The following is a 19,303-nucleotide window of genomic DNA, read 5'->3' on the forward strand; positions in this document are numbered from 1 at the left end:
CTTGACCATCACTGATGTTGTGATCACTTGCAATTGTCCATACAGAAGCAAAGGTGGAACCTATACATTAGAACTACTCTGTACTCCAGTAATTAGGCTTTCTCAGTGAGTCAGTACTCTTGTTTCAAGCTGTAGTGGCTAGATTTTAACAAATAGCTATTTTACTTGGCTTTTAAGCACCTGCAAGAGCTGTGAGGTTTGGGAAACTGGCTGAGTTTTGTGACTCAGTCTTCACTGCATGCTATCATGCCATGAAGTTTTTTCTCTATTGCCTTTTTATGTGCAATATAATCCCAATGACAGATGTTTATTTTTGTTGAAAAACTTTCTCAGAAATTATAGGATAAATAAGGTCCAGACATCTTGATCTTTATTCAGGCTTCATAATACTTTGCTCAGCAAGCAGTCCACTGGCTTCCATGAAATAATTTTGGGAATTTATATACTGTTGAACAGGAGTGAAAATGGCAGAAGCCAGTCCTGGGATTGCAGGTTTTTTCAAGGGCCTGGTGCATGCTTTTGCATGCATTTATTTTTATGCAATTTTGAAAGACTGGTAGGTTGGGAGAAAACTGACGGATAAAACTCATCTCTCGAGATGACTCATCCTCTAGGATGAACTTGCAAAGCCTCTGTACACTCAAAGATAGGACAGAAACTGATAATATTCAGGTAGAAAACAGGGAATAACAGCTTCCACAAATCATCAAACAAGGCCTCAATTCAAACAAGGCCTATGAAGTAACAGACCAAAAGCAAAAGATGTGCTTCTGCTGAAATGTTAGTTCATTACAACAACAACAAAAGACAGACCTGAAACATCTGCCCTAAATTGAAATGTAATTAATTAGGCTGTTGACTTAATATGCACTACATATGCACTACAGAAGCCTGGTCAAAGATAACCAGTGGGACACTGACAGGAATTTACATACTTTGTAATACAATGAGAGCCTAGATCTTGCAAGTGCTGTAAATGAAAGAAGGCATTGAGCCAAATAAAATATACAGACTAACCATATCAACAAGTGTAGGAGCTGGAACAATATATGACAGTTAGTAGTCCCTACACCTTCCTCTCTCTGTTGTGGAGTGTGAGGACTCTTGATAGATGGTGGGCTGAAGGTTATCCACTACTGTGTATACTGCATAAGAAAGGGGATTGCCAGGCTGGTCACAGTGGAGTTTCCAATCCTGGTCTCTCCTCCTTAACTGCAGAGAAAGGAAAGAGCAGGAGAAAGGAACCGAAAAAATGGACTGACTGGGCAGTGGAGGAGAGACTATAGATTTAAATGAGTATTTGGGAGTTGTTCCATACTGAGACGTTTAATTGAATTTGAGTTTGCTGAGACTTGTGAACCTAAGAATGAGTTCTTGAAACTTTCAAGTAAGATTGGCTCACTTCTAAAGAGTTAGACTTGCCTGTGTCTTTTACTGCTGAGCCCTGGTGTACAGCAGGGTATTTTCATCTGGAAGGAACAGAAGTTTCTCTCGTAAAACAAGATTGTCAGGCTAGGATACATTGACCCAGATTACAAAAGAGCCTGAGGCCTGCTGTGCTGTGGGGCCCTGCTGGTGGCTAGTTGAGAGGAGGGTAACTCAGAAATTTGAGAATCAGCTGTGCCACAGGCATCAAAACCCATGGAGCACATGGTTGCATGATAGTAAGTAACAGAAATTTCATGCACTGAAGCTCTGTATGTAATTAGGACAGATCAAGAAAGTGACAGTCAATATGATGTGCTACAGGAGATCAAAGAGGCTGCAAGGTTAGAGAAGGCAGATTGAATTTCATCTCTGTATAGATTAACAGATAATATCATTTAAAACTCCTGTAGGTGACTGCTTCTTCAAACAGCTAGTTAGAGAAACCCTAAAAAGAGAAGCACCTCTGGATTTATGCATGTGGAACTGGTTTAAAACTCTTCTCTTAAAGGGCCGTCAAATTCAACATTCTTGTAGGAATGAGAAGGCTTCCCTAAAAAACAACTTAATCAAAACAAGGAAACCTTTTAAAAAGAAAATCAAAATGAACAATCCAAGATTGCTAATGGTAAGCATAGGGTTTATAGACTGCATATTAGACATTCAGAGAAGATGCATTCCTCTAGTTCAAAATGATTCAAGCAACACAATTAAGCTAGAAAAAAAATATCTATTTGAACAATAAAAAATAACCTCCCTCAAAAAGCAGAAGTTATATCCAATTGAGGATAATAGAAAAGGACATAAATTGTGACAGATTCTGGAAAGTTATACTCCTAATAACACGTACACATATTTTAAGGAATAATTTGCTAAATGCTTAAATGTTGCTAAGAAGTACTTCTTCAGATAAGTCAGAATCAAAAGGACCGCTAGAGATTCAAATTCAGTAGGAGTTAAATATGATTAAGGTGTAATGAAGTTATAACTGGAGATATCAAGGAAGAAAAGGACACAGCAGAAAAGCTAGATTTATTCTTTGTATCAGTGAATAGAAGAGCTCAGGGAATTTCCCACTTCGGAGTCTTTGTTCATGGGGACAAGTCAGAAGAACTGTCTCAAACAGAAGTGTCAGGTTTAGAACAAACTAATAAATGAAGAATAAAAATTCATCAGGCATGTATTGTATTTATCCATGGCTTCTGGATGTAGTTAAAAATGGAGTTGCTTGAAGCATTAAATATAGTTTATAATGCTTTAAAAAACTTACATTAAGTTGACAGAAATAGAAACCATTTATCCAATTTGTGAATGAAAGGCAGAGGGTTCCAGGAAACTAAAATCAGAAGGTCTGGTTTCTGTACCAAGCAAATCAGTAGAACTACAATAAATGATTTATACCATTTCTGAACTGTGGCAAAAATGGGAAAAACTCAAGATCAGTTTTTTTGTAGAGGACAGCGTGTCTTATGAATCTGTTTGAAGGATTCAATGAGCATGTGAACAAAGGCTCATTTGATTAATATTGTATTTTGATTTTCAAAAAGTTTTGACAAGATCCTTCACCAAAGACCATGAAAGAAAGTGTAATAGAATAAGGAGGAAAGGTTCTTTCATGGATTAGTGCTTGCTTAAAAGAATAAATGGACCGTTTTCACAGTGATGATCAATACAAACTGTTGAAAATATTCATATTTAATCTGGAAAAGGGATGAGTAGGAAGGTGACAAAGTTAGCAAGTACAAAATCTTTCAGCATAGAAAAATGAAAGAACTGCAGAATGTTCAGAAAGATCTCTAGACAGTCAGTAGCTGGGTAGTAAAATAACTGATGAATTTCTGTAGCAATTAAAGGAAAAGTAGAACACAGAGAAAAGTGTTACAGCGATTTCTGAATTAGGCACTACCAGTTGTTAAACAGCTCCTAGAATTACCTTGCACTGTGCCCTGGATGTATCAGCTCAGTGCTGGCTCAGCAGTAGTCAAAAAGGTCAACAGAGCCTTAGGAAATACTACTGATGTTTAAAAAACAAAACTGAAATATCATCAAACCATTTATAGGTCCACACTATGCACTCCCTTCTCCTTAAATAATTTATTAGAACTGGAAACAATGCAGGGAAGGTCAATAGAGATTTTCAGCCATACAAAGCAGTTTCTGTGTAAAGAGATATTAAATAGGCCTATGAGGTTTTGGTGGATGAAATAAAAATGTTATGTGGGTTATGGTAGAGGTATACTGAAATCACAGATGACATGGAGAAAGTGAGTAGGGAATAGTTACTTGCTGTTTTCTATGACATGAGAATTAAAGGGCAGTAAATACAGATTTAACACACACATCTGTTTTCTTTCACACTACACATGGCTAAATGTGGAACTTACTGCTAGGGAGCTTTATGTATTCTGAAAGTAAAAGCATGTTCAAAGGTGATTAGGTGAATTAATGGAAGAGAAGTTTTTTGGGGACTGTTAGATGCAAGGAATAGGGATAAGTTTCAGTTTAGAAGATCTCTAATAAGTGGACTTCTGGAAGCTCAGAATTGAAATCACTACATGCTTGTTCTATTCTTACATGCTTTATTCTAGCCTTTCTCAAGACAGGATACTGAGTTAAATAGACGTATGGTCTGACCCACAGTAAATGCCCTTATGTTACACCTACCAAAGGTGTTGCTTTGAGCACTCTCACACACGTATCTGATAATAATAATAATGATAAATCAAATATGTATCATGTTTTCTCCCTCTTCCCATAGATATGTTGCCTGGTTTCTGTCACTGCAAGACTGGCTATGCAGGAGAGAGCTGCAATAGATGTGCCTTGGGTTATATAGGATATCCCGAGTGCCTGCCCTGCAACTGCTTACTGAAAGGCAGTGTGAATGTTGACCCTTGCGTAGGTCCCTGCATCTGCAAGGTATGGATGTCAAATTCTTCTGAGCCATAGGAAGATACTAATGATATTGAAAGATTGCAATTAATGAGTTTCTATCATACAATAGCATTCCACTGTCCTACCTATTTGTGGTAGTATCTATGTTAGTCACTTCTCATAGAACACTTGTTCTTGGTCCTATAAAGTCTTAGATTGTCTTGTGTCATCTCAGTACTCACTGTAATTAACATAGGTACCTAAGAGCCTGCTCAGTCATACAAGTTGTCCTGGTTTCAGCTGGAATAAAGTTAATTTTCTTAGTAGCTCGTATAGTGCTGTGTTTTGGATTTAGGATGAGAATAATGTTGATAACGCACTAATGTTTTAGTTGTTGCTAAGCAGTGTTTACACTAAGTCAAGGACTTTTCAGCTTCTCCTACTGCCCTGTCAGCAGAGGCTGGGAGTGCACAAGAAACCAGGAGGGGACACAAGGACAGCTGACCCAAACGAACCAAAGGGGTATTCCATACCATATTGTGTCATGCCCAGTATATAAACTGGAGGAAGTTGGCCAGGGGCCACCGTGGCTCAGGGATGGGCTGGGCATCGGTCAGCGGGTGGTGAGCAATTGTATTGTGCATCACTTGTTTTGTATATTCTAGTAGTAGTAGTAGTAGTAGTAGTAGTATTTTCCCTTCCTTTTCTGTCCTATTAAACTGTCTTTATCTCAACCCACGAGTTTTACTTTTTTCTTTCCCGATTCTCTCCCCCATCCCACTGCGGGGGGGAGGGGGTGAGTGAGCAGCTGCGTGGTGCTTAGTTGCCAGCTGGGGTTAAACCACGACACAAGTCCTTAGAAATCTGTAATGAAGGGATACTTAAGAAGCATGTGAATAATTTGTTTCAAACTCACATCCTCATCTACTCAGAAACGATATGTTTAAAGTATTGTGGGCTCTAAAACTAACCTGTAATATGACTTCAAGAGAGAAAATGAGGTGAACTTATGATGTATTAAAACAAAAAAGTTGCCTTTTAGAAGTTGTCATTAGGGATATAATCCTCTTTTCTTGCTAAGTTCCAAACTGAGAGCATTCTTTCCTGCCTTGGGATGGTTGTATAGAAATCTCTAACGTATTTTAAAAAATAATAATCCATCCTTATCTTAATTGCTAGGAGGAAAGTTTAAGAATCATTTTCTCTACATGTACCTCTAGCAAATTATACATTGATATTATATTGAAAAAAACCACTTCTAAAAACACATGCATTCACTTCTTATAAATTACCTAGTTACCAGAAATGCTTTAGAAATGGTGGTGCTCTGTAAGTCACAGTTTAGTAAGTGACCATGAATAGGCCCAGAGGACAATATACTGTACTGCGGGTCAATTTTTCTGTGTTGTGCTTGTGGGAGTTTCCTTCCAGCATTTAATTAACAGAATTAGTCACAAATGTGGATTTAAAACTACTTACAGTATGTCCTTAAATACAAGAATGTACAAAAAATACTTCAATCTATCAGCTCATGCTGCATACACACACAAAGCTCTGGTGTGACAGCTGAATAGCACTGAAATCTACTCAGAGAATTAACCTTATCCTTGCTGTATGTAACAGTCACATGCTCTCTGTCAGAAATAAAATCTATCCATATAACAGTTCTAATTCCTTAGCTATCAAGTCTAGAAGATCAGAAAAGGGGTGCTTTTGCTATATTCTTTCTTGAAAGGGAGCTTTAATGAAGGTGTCATATGCCAAATATAAGATAACCACTGCTGAATGATTCTTATTATTATGACAGTATTTGTGTAATGCCAAACTGCCCTGTTAGTACAATCAAACACAAATATGGAATAGAGTTAACTATTCCAGAGAGTCCACTCTATATACACTTTTTCCTCGCTGTTAATCCTTTGTTTCCTTTCTGCTCCTCTAATCCCTTTTTAAGTGCTTGTGGGAGAAAAATGATACCCTTTGCAGATAGCTGGGATACAGATACATACACATTTATTTTCACTAGCAATCTTCAAATTCAAATCAAAGCAGATTATGGTCAAAGGGACACTGAAATCATCAGATTAGTTATGCTCCATATGAAGAATAAAGTGGTATGTCTGGACAAGTTAATAGCAAGTCTTAGGAAAAATGCTTCCCTTCTTTTAATCACATCTTTCAATTACATATGATGAGCTCTAAATTTACTAAAGATAGTTTTCTTGTAAAGGAAATTGACTGCTGAAAACCAGTTCTAACTGTCAGCAGCAAAATGCAACAAAGTAGGCATTAGATTGTTATCTTTTACCACATTAGCCAGAGTAAACTAAAGTACAGAAAGCTGAGGGACAAGTGTAAATGCTGTTTTATCACTAATTATCTCAGTTAGAGTTTTCTGAAGGTATATGGTCAAAGTCTCATTTTTGCATAATTTAAAACTGAACTGAACACAGTATTGACAAATAAATGAGGCTGTAGAAACATTGCTTCATTGGCTTAAGGATAGGTTAGATCTCCTTTCCAACTTTGAGTTTTATATGTCTATTATCCACTGAATTTGCTGCCTACTCAATAGAATTATACAGGTTTTACTCACTGATGACATGCTTGTGACTGCAGAGTAGGACAACTTTTCATTTAAACACATACTTCTGCTTTTCAGCTCTCTTTTTTTATTTTACCCTTCCCACTCTGCACACGCTAAGCATCTTAGCAATGTCTGAAACTTTTGGGACCAGCGTTCATAATTCTAGTTAGTAGAATTGTGTGTGAGAGCATTTGGGTGCCTGTGAGTTCCCAGTTGTTACCCACATCATTTTTCATATGAAGCATGAGTAGCTGGGTGATTTCAGCAAACCTATGGCAATACTATGCATTGATTAATCCTGAGATTGCTGCTGAAAATGTAAAAATACCATTCTTTAAATTAATGAGATGTTAAAGTTAAAAGTAATTGACTGATAGCCTTGAGTTCTATTAAGGAGATTTTTGGTTTGTTGAACAGAATCTGTATGATGTTGTTGAAGGGGAGCATAGATACAGCACAGCAATAGAGATAGAGCAAAGATATTTTGCTACACCTGTTTTTACTGTATAATTAGTTGTGAAAACCTATTTACATTTTCATTTTAACTCCTTCTTTACCTGTTCTTACCCCTTCCCCCTCATTGTTCCTATTTCCTCTTAATCATGTGCGCTATCCTTTCCCCCCATACCTCCACATGCTTTGCCCTGCTTTTTCCATCTTTGCTAGATCCTAACCGGGAGGCTATCAAATGGCTTTTGGTGAACTTAACTTACTTCAGAACTGTGTATTTCAAGCAATCATAGACTACACAGCATGGGCAGGCTTTTTATAATGTGTTCATTCTCTGCTGATGTGCAGCTAACAATTTGGTCCTGTGTGCATACTATAGAGCACTGTCTCCAGGATTAAAGAGACTGTATATAACACTTTTGAAAGGGAAAGAATTTTCTGGGCTATCTTGGGAAAAATACTGAATTACTAAGCCAGCACCATAGCGTAAGCCTTTTGCAACATATTCCTTGCAGAAAAGCTAGCTTTATCTTTACCTGTAGGAGAAATTGATTTATTGTGTAAGGTAGCAGGACTTAATGCACAACATAAGCTTTCCCTGAAAAATTTAATTACCAAATGCTAAGTTTAGAACTCTTCGGGTATGTTTAGTGCCTGGCTTTCTGCAGGGGAAGAGTTTGCAGAGCTGGCTGCATGGCTGGCAAACACACGTAGTTATGGAAAGAAGAAATGCAGCCCTTTTAATACTTGGATTTAGCCTGAATTCAGCCATTAATGATAGACCACTGAAAAACTGATACGCTGAATGATTGGTACAACTAATACTATGTACCTGTAGTTTGCATCAGTTGGGCATGCACAGATTTTATCAGCCATACCTACAAACCACAGTTGTTGAGGCTGCAACATTGTGTCCTGTACTTCATCCCCCTCTGACACACTTAAGTGTAAAGGAGATAAATTAGGTAAGTCCCTGAAATCAGGTATGTCCACTCATGTAGAAGAAAAATTAAAAATCTTGTAATGTCCAAATTCTGTGCCCTGTTATTTACTTGCAGCCATAGTAACTTTTATTGTGTAGAGGATTTACTAATAATATTCACAAATTACAATAGTCTTTCCTACAAATGTCTCTATAGTCCCGCATTTATACTTTCCTGCAGAGCATAAAGCTGGTGATCTCGAGTTCTAATCTATAACTACCAAAGTAATATTCTAATGTGCATTTCCAGGAACACGTTGAAGGAGAAAACTGTGATCGTTGCAAACCAGGTTTCTTCAATCTGCAGCAAAATAATCCCAAAGGCTGTGAGGAATGTTTCTGCTCTGGGAAAACAAATGTCTGCACACACTCTCACCTTACCTACAGAAGTGTAAGAAAAATCATACCATATCAGTGCATGTCATTGGTTTTCTGTTTCTCTGTGTTGTCACTGTCTATGGTCACCAAAGTGCATCTTCTTATAAAATCATGCATGTTCTTTTATGCCCCGTATATTTTTCATTTATCCAAAAGAAAATGCTTATAAGCTTTGTTTCTCTTCATTGTGAGAAAGTTCTGAAAAAGTGCAGTTAAATTGTGAGAAGTGCAAAAGAAGTTACAACAGTCAAATATGAAGCCATGTGCATAAACACAGTCCTGGAATGTGCATACATAATCAGTCCTGAGTTAAATGCAACATATCCATAGGACAACCTCTCTTCCACGTCATTATTAAATTTCTAGACCTGAAATAATTAAGAATTTTGAAACATTAAATGTACAACACACAGCTTGTGTAAGAAAAAGTGATGCCCTACAGGGGGCATTTTGAGTGAATTTCTTTTGCATACTGTATTCCTAGGAAAGGACATGAAAGGGAGATGAACCTACTGTTCTTATTTGTGCTGTAGAAAAATGCCTTTAGCCTGCAAATATACTCTAAACTTTAAATTAGTTCTCAAAGCTCAGACACTGATTCCACTGTAATGGATGTATGCTACATATTCATGTCTGCAGATCGAGTTTGGGAAATGTATTCCAGGTCTACTAGCTCCTGGTTTTGACTGTATTGGTATGCTGGAAGTTTGCGAGTAAAATCATATATGCCTAGTATGCTCATTTACATGCCAGCATCTGGAAAATTTTCCATCCCAAGGCTGAGTTAATTTATTGTTCTGCTTGTATCCAGGCTCCAGAAGCCATCCTTGTATGAACAGTGTGCTCTTCTCTGATGATTCATTTCTAGTTATGGGATTTCAGAAATTCAAGTTCTGGTGCTTTCCAGCTTTGCTTTGGCTTTCTAAAAAAAGTATATTTGAACTTGTAAGGCTTTAGAATTATAAATTATTATAAATTATGCTGTCTACAACAATCAGAAAATGTATGTCCATTTGTCAGCTCATCTTCTGTACCCTCTGTGACTGATATTATTTATTGAAAACTTGTATAATATTTGGAAATATTCTTACACATATGTTTGTACGATAGAATTTCCTCCTCGATCTGGACCATATGAAGCAGAGAAAGCAAATACTTGCAGTTACTTCAAACTACTCAGAAGTTATAACTCCCAGTCACATACAATAAGAGAAATTTTTGCTGCTATTACTTTGTTTCCTTTGTTCCTAAACTGCTATTAATCATATAAACCTAATCAGTTTTTTAAAAATGGAAGAATGAGAGGCTGTGACTATTGAAATGACTGATGTCCTGATTCTCATTGTAATGTGTTTTGTTCTGGTTTTTTTCTTCTGTCGTTATAGATAGAAGACATGAATGGCTGGTATCTGACTGGCTTACCGGGTCTCATCAGAGTTGCACCCAAGCAAAAGAGATTTGATGGGCATCAGCAGTTTAGCATCAGCAACATGGCTGTGCGAAAAGTACTGCCACAGACTTATTATTGGAGTGCACCCAGTTCTTATTTGGGCAACAAAGTAAGTGCAGATGGTACTTGCCTAAACGCTAATTTGATTTATTGAGAAAAGACTTAAGGCTTTGAAGGGGGGTGGAACTGCGGGAAGATTAAGCTGGATAGCTATTTGACCAGCAAAATTGCAAGCAGAAGAAATCAGGCATATGGAGTATTCTTGTGAAGGCAAAAGGTTAATTAGAGAAAATTAACTAAGTATCTTTGAACTTGAGCCCTTTTCGGGCTTCTGCTGTCAGGTATTAGAGAAGTCTGTATAGTTTGCAGCATTGTTTTTTGAACAAATTAGCTGGTGTGTGGTTCAGCTTGTCCTGTTCTCTTCCCACCTTGTCCTCAGCTTTAAAAAACAGTTCCCTTGTCTGCTTTTCAGAGATGCAAGTTGTGTATCAGATGTTGTGGGGGTGTGTTACAAAACTTTAATGTTTGGCAAGAAACTTGTGTGGGGGGAGCTCTCTGCCCTAGAACTCAGAAAATGCTGTTGTGAGCTCTGTGCCAGTTCTAATGCATGTATTTATCCAAGTCTGCATGTGTCCATGTGTGCACATACACACATATTCATGCCCTGCAGGTTAATACCAAATATTTGCTTTCTAAAGTCTTGGATGCTTTAGTGGTCTATCAGGCTTCTCACCACTAAACTTTCTGCTATCATACATGATACCTTCATGAAAATCTCTTTTTTTTCCAGAGAGTAGAATTGAGGACTGAATGAGTCCTAAATGTGAGGAAAGATAAACAGCTTTCCCTTTACCCTAACTCCGATCATGCTAAAACTTACCAGAAATGCTACCACTAATACACTTGAGCACATTTTCCTCTGTAGTCTCTTCAGGCTAGTCAACCTCTTATTTATTTATTTTCTTCCTGCTGGCTGAAAATCAACATGACAGAAGGTAAGTGAGCATGTTGAAACTAAATAGCATCATTCCAAAGAACTGGGCATCCTGTTCATGGCTATAAATTGTTAAAGATAGTCAGGCTTATTTCGCTGGGCAAGGGAGAGTTTCTTCTATAATCTTCCATGTCTGGTGAACTTACCCTGAGATATGACCTGATACTTTTCCAGACAGAATTTCATTCTGCTTCTATTCAGTGAGCAAAATAATGGTAAGAATGTGCACAAATTATTTGAACATGGAAGATATTTTTTTCAGTGTAATTTGGAGGTCCTTTGTGGTTACTGTCAGATATCTCTGTATGAATGAAGCAATTTGCCTTAATAACCTAACCATATAAATTTTTGATACTACAATAATACTGAAAGCACTCACAAATTACCACAGTACATCTTAACTGTCATGTTGCATCATGTAAATTATAGTCATAATGACATGCTTAGGCCATATGATTTATGCTATGGAAAAGGAAATGGAAATAGAACATTGAGAGTCCTTATTTGTAAACTCAATAAAACATTTCTCCAAATAGCTGAAACTGGATAAAACCAAATAGCTGAAACTAGATAAAAACATCCTTTCTTGAGAGTGATTGCTAGCTGTGTTACAGTAGAATAATTGGTGTCTCAGAGCAGGCAAGCTTCTTTAAGAATTTTTGTCTTAGGAAATGATTTAGAGAATGATTTAGGAAATCTTATATCAAGATGTACACTTCTATTGTAATATATAAACCTTGTGTCACAGAAAACTGCCTTTCCTTTTTATTGTTAAAATTATGCTCTTAAATACTATTCCCCAAAATAAAATTGAGTAACAAAAGGTTGTAACCATCCTGCATTTCCTAGTTTTCAAATATAGCTTGAAAACCTTATTTAAAATAATTCTTTTAATATAAAGTAGGCATGTTGTGCATATGCCTCCACAATGTTGATTGCCATATGTTTGCTATCTGCTTGTTTTACATCCATCTCCAAATGCTGCTTTTGGATGAAAAAAGCATTATAAATAGGATGCTCCTGAGTGTGCAGTCTTCAGCTTTTTCTTTTTCATCTAAATCTGGGTGACACTAGGCTATATGATACTGGTCTTTGACTGTGTCTCTAAGGAGACATTATAAATAACAAGAGGCTATAGATGGTACAGGATTCTTCTTTATGTCAGAGTGGGACAAGAACATGAGCAAATTACTTTAACAACATCACCATATCCTTTTAGTCTTCTAAATGTATATGCTGCTCTCAAAACCTAAATTTTGTTGTACAAATACAGATAATTTTTTAAAAAGCCAGATATTTTACCTGTCTGACTATATAATACGTGTTTGAACTGAAAAATTGAACATTGTTTTTGATGCAGAATAAGTTTGGGAGTAATCTGGAGAAATTTAATTTCTAGAAATAAAATATCTAGTGGATAATTTGGGAGAACAGATTTAAAATGGCTAGTATTAAGGTTTTAGTAGGTATCATAAAATAGTTTATTTCCTTGCCTGCCTAGCTTGTCATAGCCTTTTGAACTAAGGATTGCAGCAATCATGAGGACTTGCGGTCTGTTAGAGCTTCTAGTTACTGAAAAATTGTCTTATTCTATCAACTCTAATTGCATTTTAATTTGAAATGTATTTGAAAACCCCATTTGGTTTTTGTTAGCAGTTTCTTAAATTGTTTTGACAATGGATCTATAAGGTTGTTTTAAACTTGTGTCCATGCTAAAATATTTTATAAATTTGCCTGAAAGTGTTATGGGTTACATTCTAATAATGTTTGATCAGAGCACTGAAAGGAAAGTGTAAAATTAATTAAAAATTAGATACCAAACTCAGGATGACATGAAACACTGGTTTCTTTAAAGTCAGTGTGGAAGGGTTAGGTGTCTGCAGTGTTTCAGAAATCTGACAGGATGTATATATTCTGCCTCTTTTCCTTTGACACCTCAGCAAAAAGCAATTTGATCATTTGTATGCTGAGTAGAAGCCATTTACGATTAGCCGAAAGAAAACATGATATGGAGCATATCTAAATAAACACATGACCCCCCCATGACACACACACACACACGAGGGGCAGCTGAGGCCACTTGAGATTCCATGAGGAAACATCCATCTTTGGTTAGAGAAAGTCTCTCTGCTTTATTTTGTCTCTGCTGCTGCAAATTTTGTGTTTCCTTTCTGTGCTAAGGGCCAGCTTTAACCATGAAGGTGGCGATTTACTCCGTCTCTTTCAGATGGTTAGGGCACTGCCCTTGGTCAGCAGACACAGGTTAGTTCAGCCTTTAGGTGGAGGCTGTCCTAGAATCCAAGTCTCTGAACATTCTTAGGTCTCAACACCCAGCAGTCCCACAGAAAACAGATAATATATCCCCTCTAACTCCTCTGTCTGGGTTTTGAGCAGATACTAATGCTGCCATTACTCAGACTGCAAGCAATGTGACAGAAGCCCTAAACCACCTCTGCTCAAAACCACTGTTTGCTTACTGGCAGATTTTACTCAGATTGAGAAGTTTCCTGCATCAAATGTTGTTTTACAGGAGTCATTTGAACTAGTTGTACAGCATGATCCCATTCAGTGTAAGTAAAGTTAATGTAATTTGGTCCTTCATGAAGTCTGAGTATAGTGAAAATTAAAGCAAAAGATGCTTGAATAAAAGGCTTTGTTACCTCTTGGAAAAATTCTAGTACATCATGTTTGTCAACTCCATAGACGTAAGTAGCCATATGGTGGATACATTGTTCTTTCCCTGACCTCTAGTTAAAACCAAGACAACAGCTGAAAGTTTTGTGTAGAGTCTGTGCATACAGAACAGAAAGGGGTCTTGTTTGACTTAACGCTGTCACTTCATTTATTTTACCTGTTCTTTTACAATTAGCTGTGTAACCTATTTGCTGACTGACAGAAGCCAATGTTTCTTTGAGTCCAGAAATGAAGACACTATAATAAGCCTGTAGTCAATACGTACAAACTTTAAAAATCTATCAGCCCTTTAAAAGTACTCTACCATGGAAAGCTAAAGATTGGGATGGAGCGAGCAGTTTGTTTTGTGACATATTATCTATTGCACACTGCCCAGAATACCTCATAGGATTAAATATTGAATTATAAAATAATCATAAGCTAGGTCCTTGTGGCTTTTATGTTTATTTCCTTCCATTTGTTTTCATTTCTTAGGCAATTCTGATGCAAAAGGCAGAATAATGCAAAGCAAATTGCAGTCTACAGCTCCCAGAGGGGAGGGAGGGAGTTGAAACCCAAAACATAAAGAAGCATAAATAATACAATAATCAGCTGGAACAGAACTCCCAGGATCAATTGTCCTAAATTATTAATGCGTCTAAACCCAGAAAGCTTCATCTAGTATTGTCATGGTTTCCGATCTTGAGACTTTCTTGTTCATAGGACATGATAGAGTTAGGTAGATCTACAACTCTTGCTTTTACTGCCTGCCTCAAAAAGGAGAACAATCTAACCTAACATCTTTTAGTATAAATGGATGAGATGCAAATTAAATTGTTGTTGGAAGCTACTTTTTTCTACCATCAGTTTGTTTTGAAATTCATTGGCCTCATGAAAAGCAGTGAGTGACCTAGCTTACCTAATTCCAACACTCAGCTGTGTCTTCAATTTAGCCAGCAGACTGATTTTTTTTGAGCATGTGTCTGTATTGCTTTTATTGTTAGGGAAGCGAAGTAGTGAAACTTAGGTGGGCTGATGCAATCTCCCTTTGTGCGCCTTTATAAGATACTTCTTTCTTTCAGCTGGTTATATGGACAGTTTAGACCCTCATGTAGAATATTTGGTTCCCTTGTGCAGATGGGTTGTCCAAGTCTAAGCAGGCCACCCCACCATTTAGTAACATAATGGCAGTGCTTGAAGTATCTGCTAACTGTTTGAAGGATTTTTCTGCAGTGATGGTAAGTCCAGTACTTCGTGATGAATTTGCCTTTTTTTTATACCCTCTGCACAGAAGTGAGTTTCAGCCCGAGATTTGAATGAAGATTTGATGAACAAAGAACATCTGCAAGCTTGCAAAAGTAAATTGGGGATGGAGTAGGGAATGTGATCCTCAAGTATAAGGCATAACATATCAAAAACAATTTTGTATGGACATTTATTGATTCTTAATGTCTTGTAAATTCAAGTGGGATGAAATAGATAAGTTATATGCCCATTATCCATATTTGTAAAAGAAACAGTAACAGGCATCAGCAGCACATAGTATGCAAGAAATCTCCATTCAGTGTAACACCCCTGAAGTTATTCACAGTTGCTGCAGATCCTCAGATTTTTTTAAGTAGTGTCAACAGCCAACACATAGAAGAAAATTAAAATGATTCATTTGAACCTAAAGAAAAATATCTTTTGTAAAGACAGCTACTTCAGTATCTTTTGCCTTTCATATTTGAATGCATTCTTCTGATAAAAAGCTGGTTTAGTTTATTGATGTTTTCATTTTTAACAAGTAAACCTTAAACTAATATAAATAATGTAATTTTATTTTAAATCACAATCTAAATTGCCTTGACTGAAATTAAGTCACCATGGTAATCAGACTCAGTCAACATGTATGAAGATGTTTTCAACTTATGCCAAATGTGCTGTTTATTTTATTAGCACTTACTTCACTATAGCTTCTAGAAATTGAGATAATAGGCAAATTCAGATACTGAAAGGATGAGACAAACACAGCAGGAATACAAGTGAAGAGCAAAACATTTTAAAGATCTGAACCACAGCTGACTGATGCTTCCGTTAAGTTTACTTGATTTGTATTACATGATTGGCTTTAGATTCTTTATGTTTGCTGATATATTCTCTCAGCATGACACCGTGAAATGAGGCAGGGGTAGGTCTCTGATTATTCTTTCACAGCTCTGGCTAGCAAAATTTTGCTTGATCCCCACTACAAATTGAAACAATATCAGGACTCCTATTTGGGGTTCAGCTGTCCATGACTGTAAAGAACTACCGAGACATAAGTAAATTTTGAACAGTTTGTTCCTCATTAATGCTTTTAATGATGTTTGGATAGCCTGTTGGGACAGTTCAAGTACAGCCATTATTGTGATTGCAAGGAAAGCTAACGATGCCCAGTAGATTGTTACGGCCTCTTTGCGCCTTGGAAATGAGTTGAAACAGGGCTCAGAATCTGGCTAGCTGAGTCCACTGACTGCAGTATTTCATGCATCCCATGATACATTTAATTTCTTTATGCTAAAATCATCTTATATTACTGTAGAGAAAAGAGGAAATTTATTGTTGGTGAAATTATTTCATAAATCTCAAGTGTTCTTTGTGTTACCTGCTTACCCAAGTCTGCCTTGAAGGCAAGGGTTTTAATCAATAGTGGCAGTTGACAAATGGAGAAACAAGCAGGAAATAAAGTAGTTTCACAAAAGAAGGGATGTGAATTCTAGAGAGAGAATACTGAGAGGTGTTAGGAAATAATGAAGAAGAAAGTAAATTGGGGAATATGCTTGCCAGTTTGAAAAGTCTTACTCTTCTTATCTCTGATCCCAAATACTAAAATACTGAAGGATCCAGTAAAGCAGAAGAAAAAGAAAAAAAGTCTTTGACTTGGAAAGAATTAATATATCTGGTGATTTGTACTGAGGGCTAATCAACATGCAAAGAAGCATGGTGATGGTGATTCCTAAGCTAGAGATAGCTAAATTGAACAGTGGTTACTTAAGACTGCAAAGGAAAACTGAAGTTTATGAAAGGGAGGTTACATGGGGGGGTTGTTCCTCTTGTATGCCTTTGCATACCAAGTACTTCTTCAGCAAATAAGCGTTTGCTTTGAAAATTATATTTGGAGTTCCTTGCTGATCACAGGTTACCTGGAAGTAAAGGGTTTAATGGAGTTTTACTCAACTTATCCACTTACATTAATCAGGCAGCATTTATAGTCCAGACATCTAGTTGATACTGGGTTACACAGGAGTGTGATGAAGGAATCTATGCCCATCACCAAAAGGGTATACATAAGAGGTACTGAAAGGTCATTCTCAAAATATGAGATCCACAAAGAGGTAGTGTTCAGTTCAGTTTCCAGATGTCCCTTTAAGAATAACTGAGTTCCTATTTCAGATTTACCTGCCTCCCCCCCAATTTACTTTAAATTTAAATAGATTTAAATAGATTACAAAAACTTGAAGTAGAATGTAATTGAATTTGTTGAGTTTAGAACTCATTAGTAGAACCGCATGATGCCACTGAGCTTTAGGTTTGTAATTTTGTGGTATTCAACTTTTGCTTTCCACATCAAAAAGGCAGTATGCAGAAGGGCAAAAGTACTGAGAACTTCTGATGGTGCACAAGGGAAACAGCCTTTTCTGCAAACCATTTGCAGAACTTTCAATCTGTGCTATATTGTTTTTGAAGTCTGGCATGCTCAGTAGCACCTGACAGTCTCAAAATGTTCTTGACAAGCAGCTTCTCTACAAGATGGATATATTCCATTATTTCCATTTTACATATAGGAATTAGCATTGCTTTTCTTCTCGTCTGTCTTCAGAAACTAAGTTTTGGTGCCTAAACTTGATTGACTAACTTTACCTTGTGTCATTAAGAAGTTTTAAGACCAAACCAGTGTAGCACAGGTGCCCAAATCCAAGCGCTAGTCACCTGTGTACAAATGCAATTAAGAGGTATATGCACGTGAATTTGTGTGACGCATATTTCACTGTATGGGTGTCATGTGAATTTTTAATTAGTTCATAGGTCTGAGAGACCTAATCCAATGAACTTTGTTAGTGGCTTTTTACATCCATTATCAATAACAGAAAGGTTGAATATTTGTACAACAAAATATTGGCAGGAGTCACTCATTTTTAACACACAAAGCACCATTACTAAGTGGAGTATAGAAGAAGGGAGAGTGGTTTATCAATGGTTGAAAATTGTACAAATTCAATTAAGATATCATTAGTGAAAGAAGGCTCAAACTGACACTCGAAGTGCATAGAAAGAGCTGCTTTTTATTTCATTTTATGCTTGTTTATGGGGAGAAGCAACCAGTTTCACGAGTAATGATAATAAAAATTAAATGAGTAATTTTGTGAATTCTATATATTCTTGACTTTTTCATAAATGTTTGGTGAGTGGTAGGGCCATTATGCTGTGAGCGCCTTACAAACTCTGATTTTCAGAGGGTGATATTCCATACTTACTAAATTTCCAGTCAGTCATCCAAAAAGTATCAAAATTATCACTTTTGTATGTTTCAGTTTAGTAAGAAAAAGACAGAGAAAGGCAGACCATCAGATAGTCTGATACGAACATAATATTTTAACATCTATACTGGGTCTGTTTGGGCTGTAGTTAACTTTCTTCATAGTGGTATGTGTGGTGCTGTGCTTTGCATTTGTGGCTAAAACAGTGTTGGTAACACACCAGTCTTTTAGCTCTTGCTGAACAGAGCTTGCACAGCATCAAGGCTTTCTCTCCAACCCTTGCCACTGATCTTTTAAGTCTTTTCACCTTCCTTCTATTTTCTCCCCATCCCATGGGAGACAGGAGTAAGTGAGAGGCAGGTGGGGGTTTGGCTGCTGGCCAGGGTCAACCCACCACACCACCATTGAAAGTGATAGAAGAAATATAAACGTAAAGCCTTTGACAATGCAGCAGTTGCAAAGGAAGTTTTCAGTATGGCTGCAATATACTGACAAAGAATTGAACAATGAAATGGTAAGCGGAACTGACAAGAAAGTAGCACAACAGTGATCAGAAGCTTGAATTATTGGTTTAGTTTTAACTTGTCTTTTCATAGAGTCATTATTCTAAACACTGTAATATTGTGAGTGACTCACGCTTTGATCTAATATCTGAACAGGGTATGAAGCATCCTTTAAATCCTGTAGGTCATGTGTCTCATGTACACTATTCCCTCTGTTTCATCTACCCTATCATTCATTACCTGATGGCTAAAGATTTCTGAATGGACCCATACTGTTTCGTTATATCTCTAGAAGGCAAAAGGATCTCCATTACTTTACGTTCCTATTAAATTTACATACTGTAAGCTGATCTTTAGCAGGAGAGAATGATGGGGCAAAGATTTTATTTTCCAGAGAGAGGCTTTAGCTAATTACAACAAATTTCTTTAGAAAGCAAGCCTCAGTGGAAATTTTAAATATTCAGTAAGTTTCTAGAAGTAAGAGTTAC

At 36.9% G+C, this 19,303-nt stretch overlaps 1 protein-coding gene across 5 annotated transcripts in view; it reads left to right on the top strand.

Annotated features, from left to right (window-relative positions):
• LAMA2 (laminin subunit alpha 2) overlaps positions 1–19,303 on the top strand; it is a 385,301-nt gene that overhangs the window by 160,542 nt on the left and 205,456 nt on the right. For all 5 annotated transcript variants that reach the window (XM_052784294.1, XM_052784299.1, XM_052784296.1 and 2 more), the window contains exons 10-12: positions 4,184–4,344; positions 8,569–8,709; positions 10,082–10,255. In XM_052784294.1, coding sequence (XP_052640254.1) covers positions 4,184–4,344; positions 8,569–8,709; positions 10,082–10,255 — 476 coding nt within the window. The remainder of the gene's footprint in view (positions 1–4,183; positions 4,345–8,568; positions 8,710–10,081; positions 10,256–19,303) is intronic.

Source organism: Harpia harpyja, chromosome 4 (genome assembly GCF_026419915.1).
Source record: "Harpia harpyja isolate bHarHar1 chromosome 4, bHarHar1 primary haplotype, whole genome shotgun sequence".
Taxonomy (NCBI): Eukaryota; Metazoa; Chordata; class Aves; order Accipitriformes; family Accipitridae; genus Harpia; species Harpia harpyja.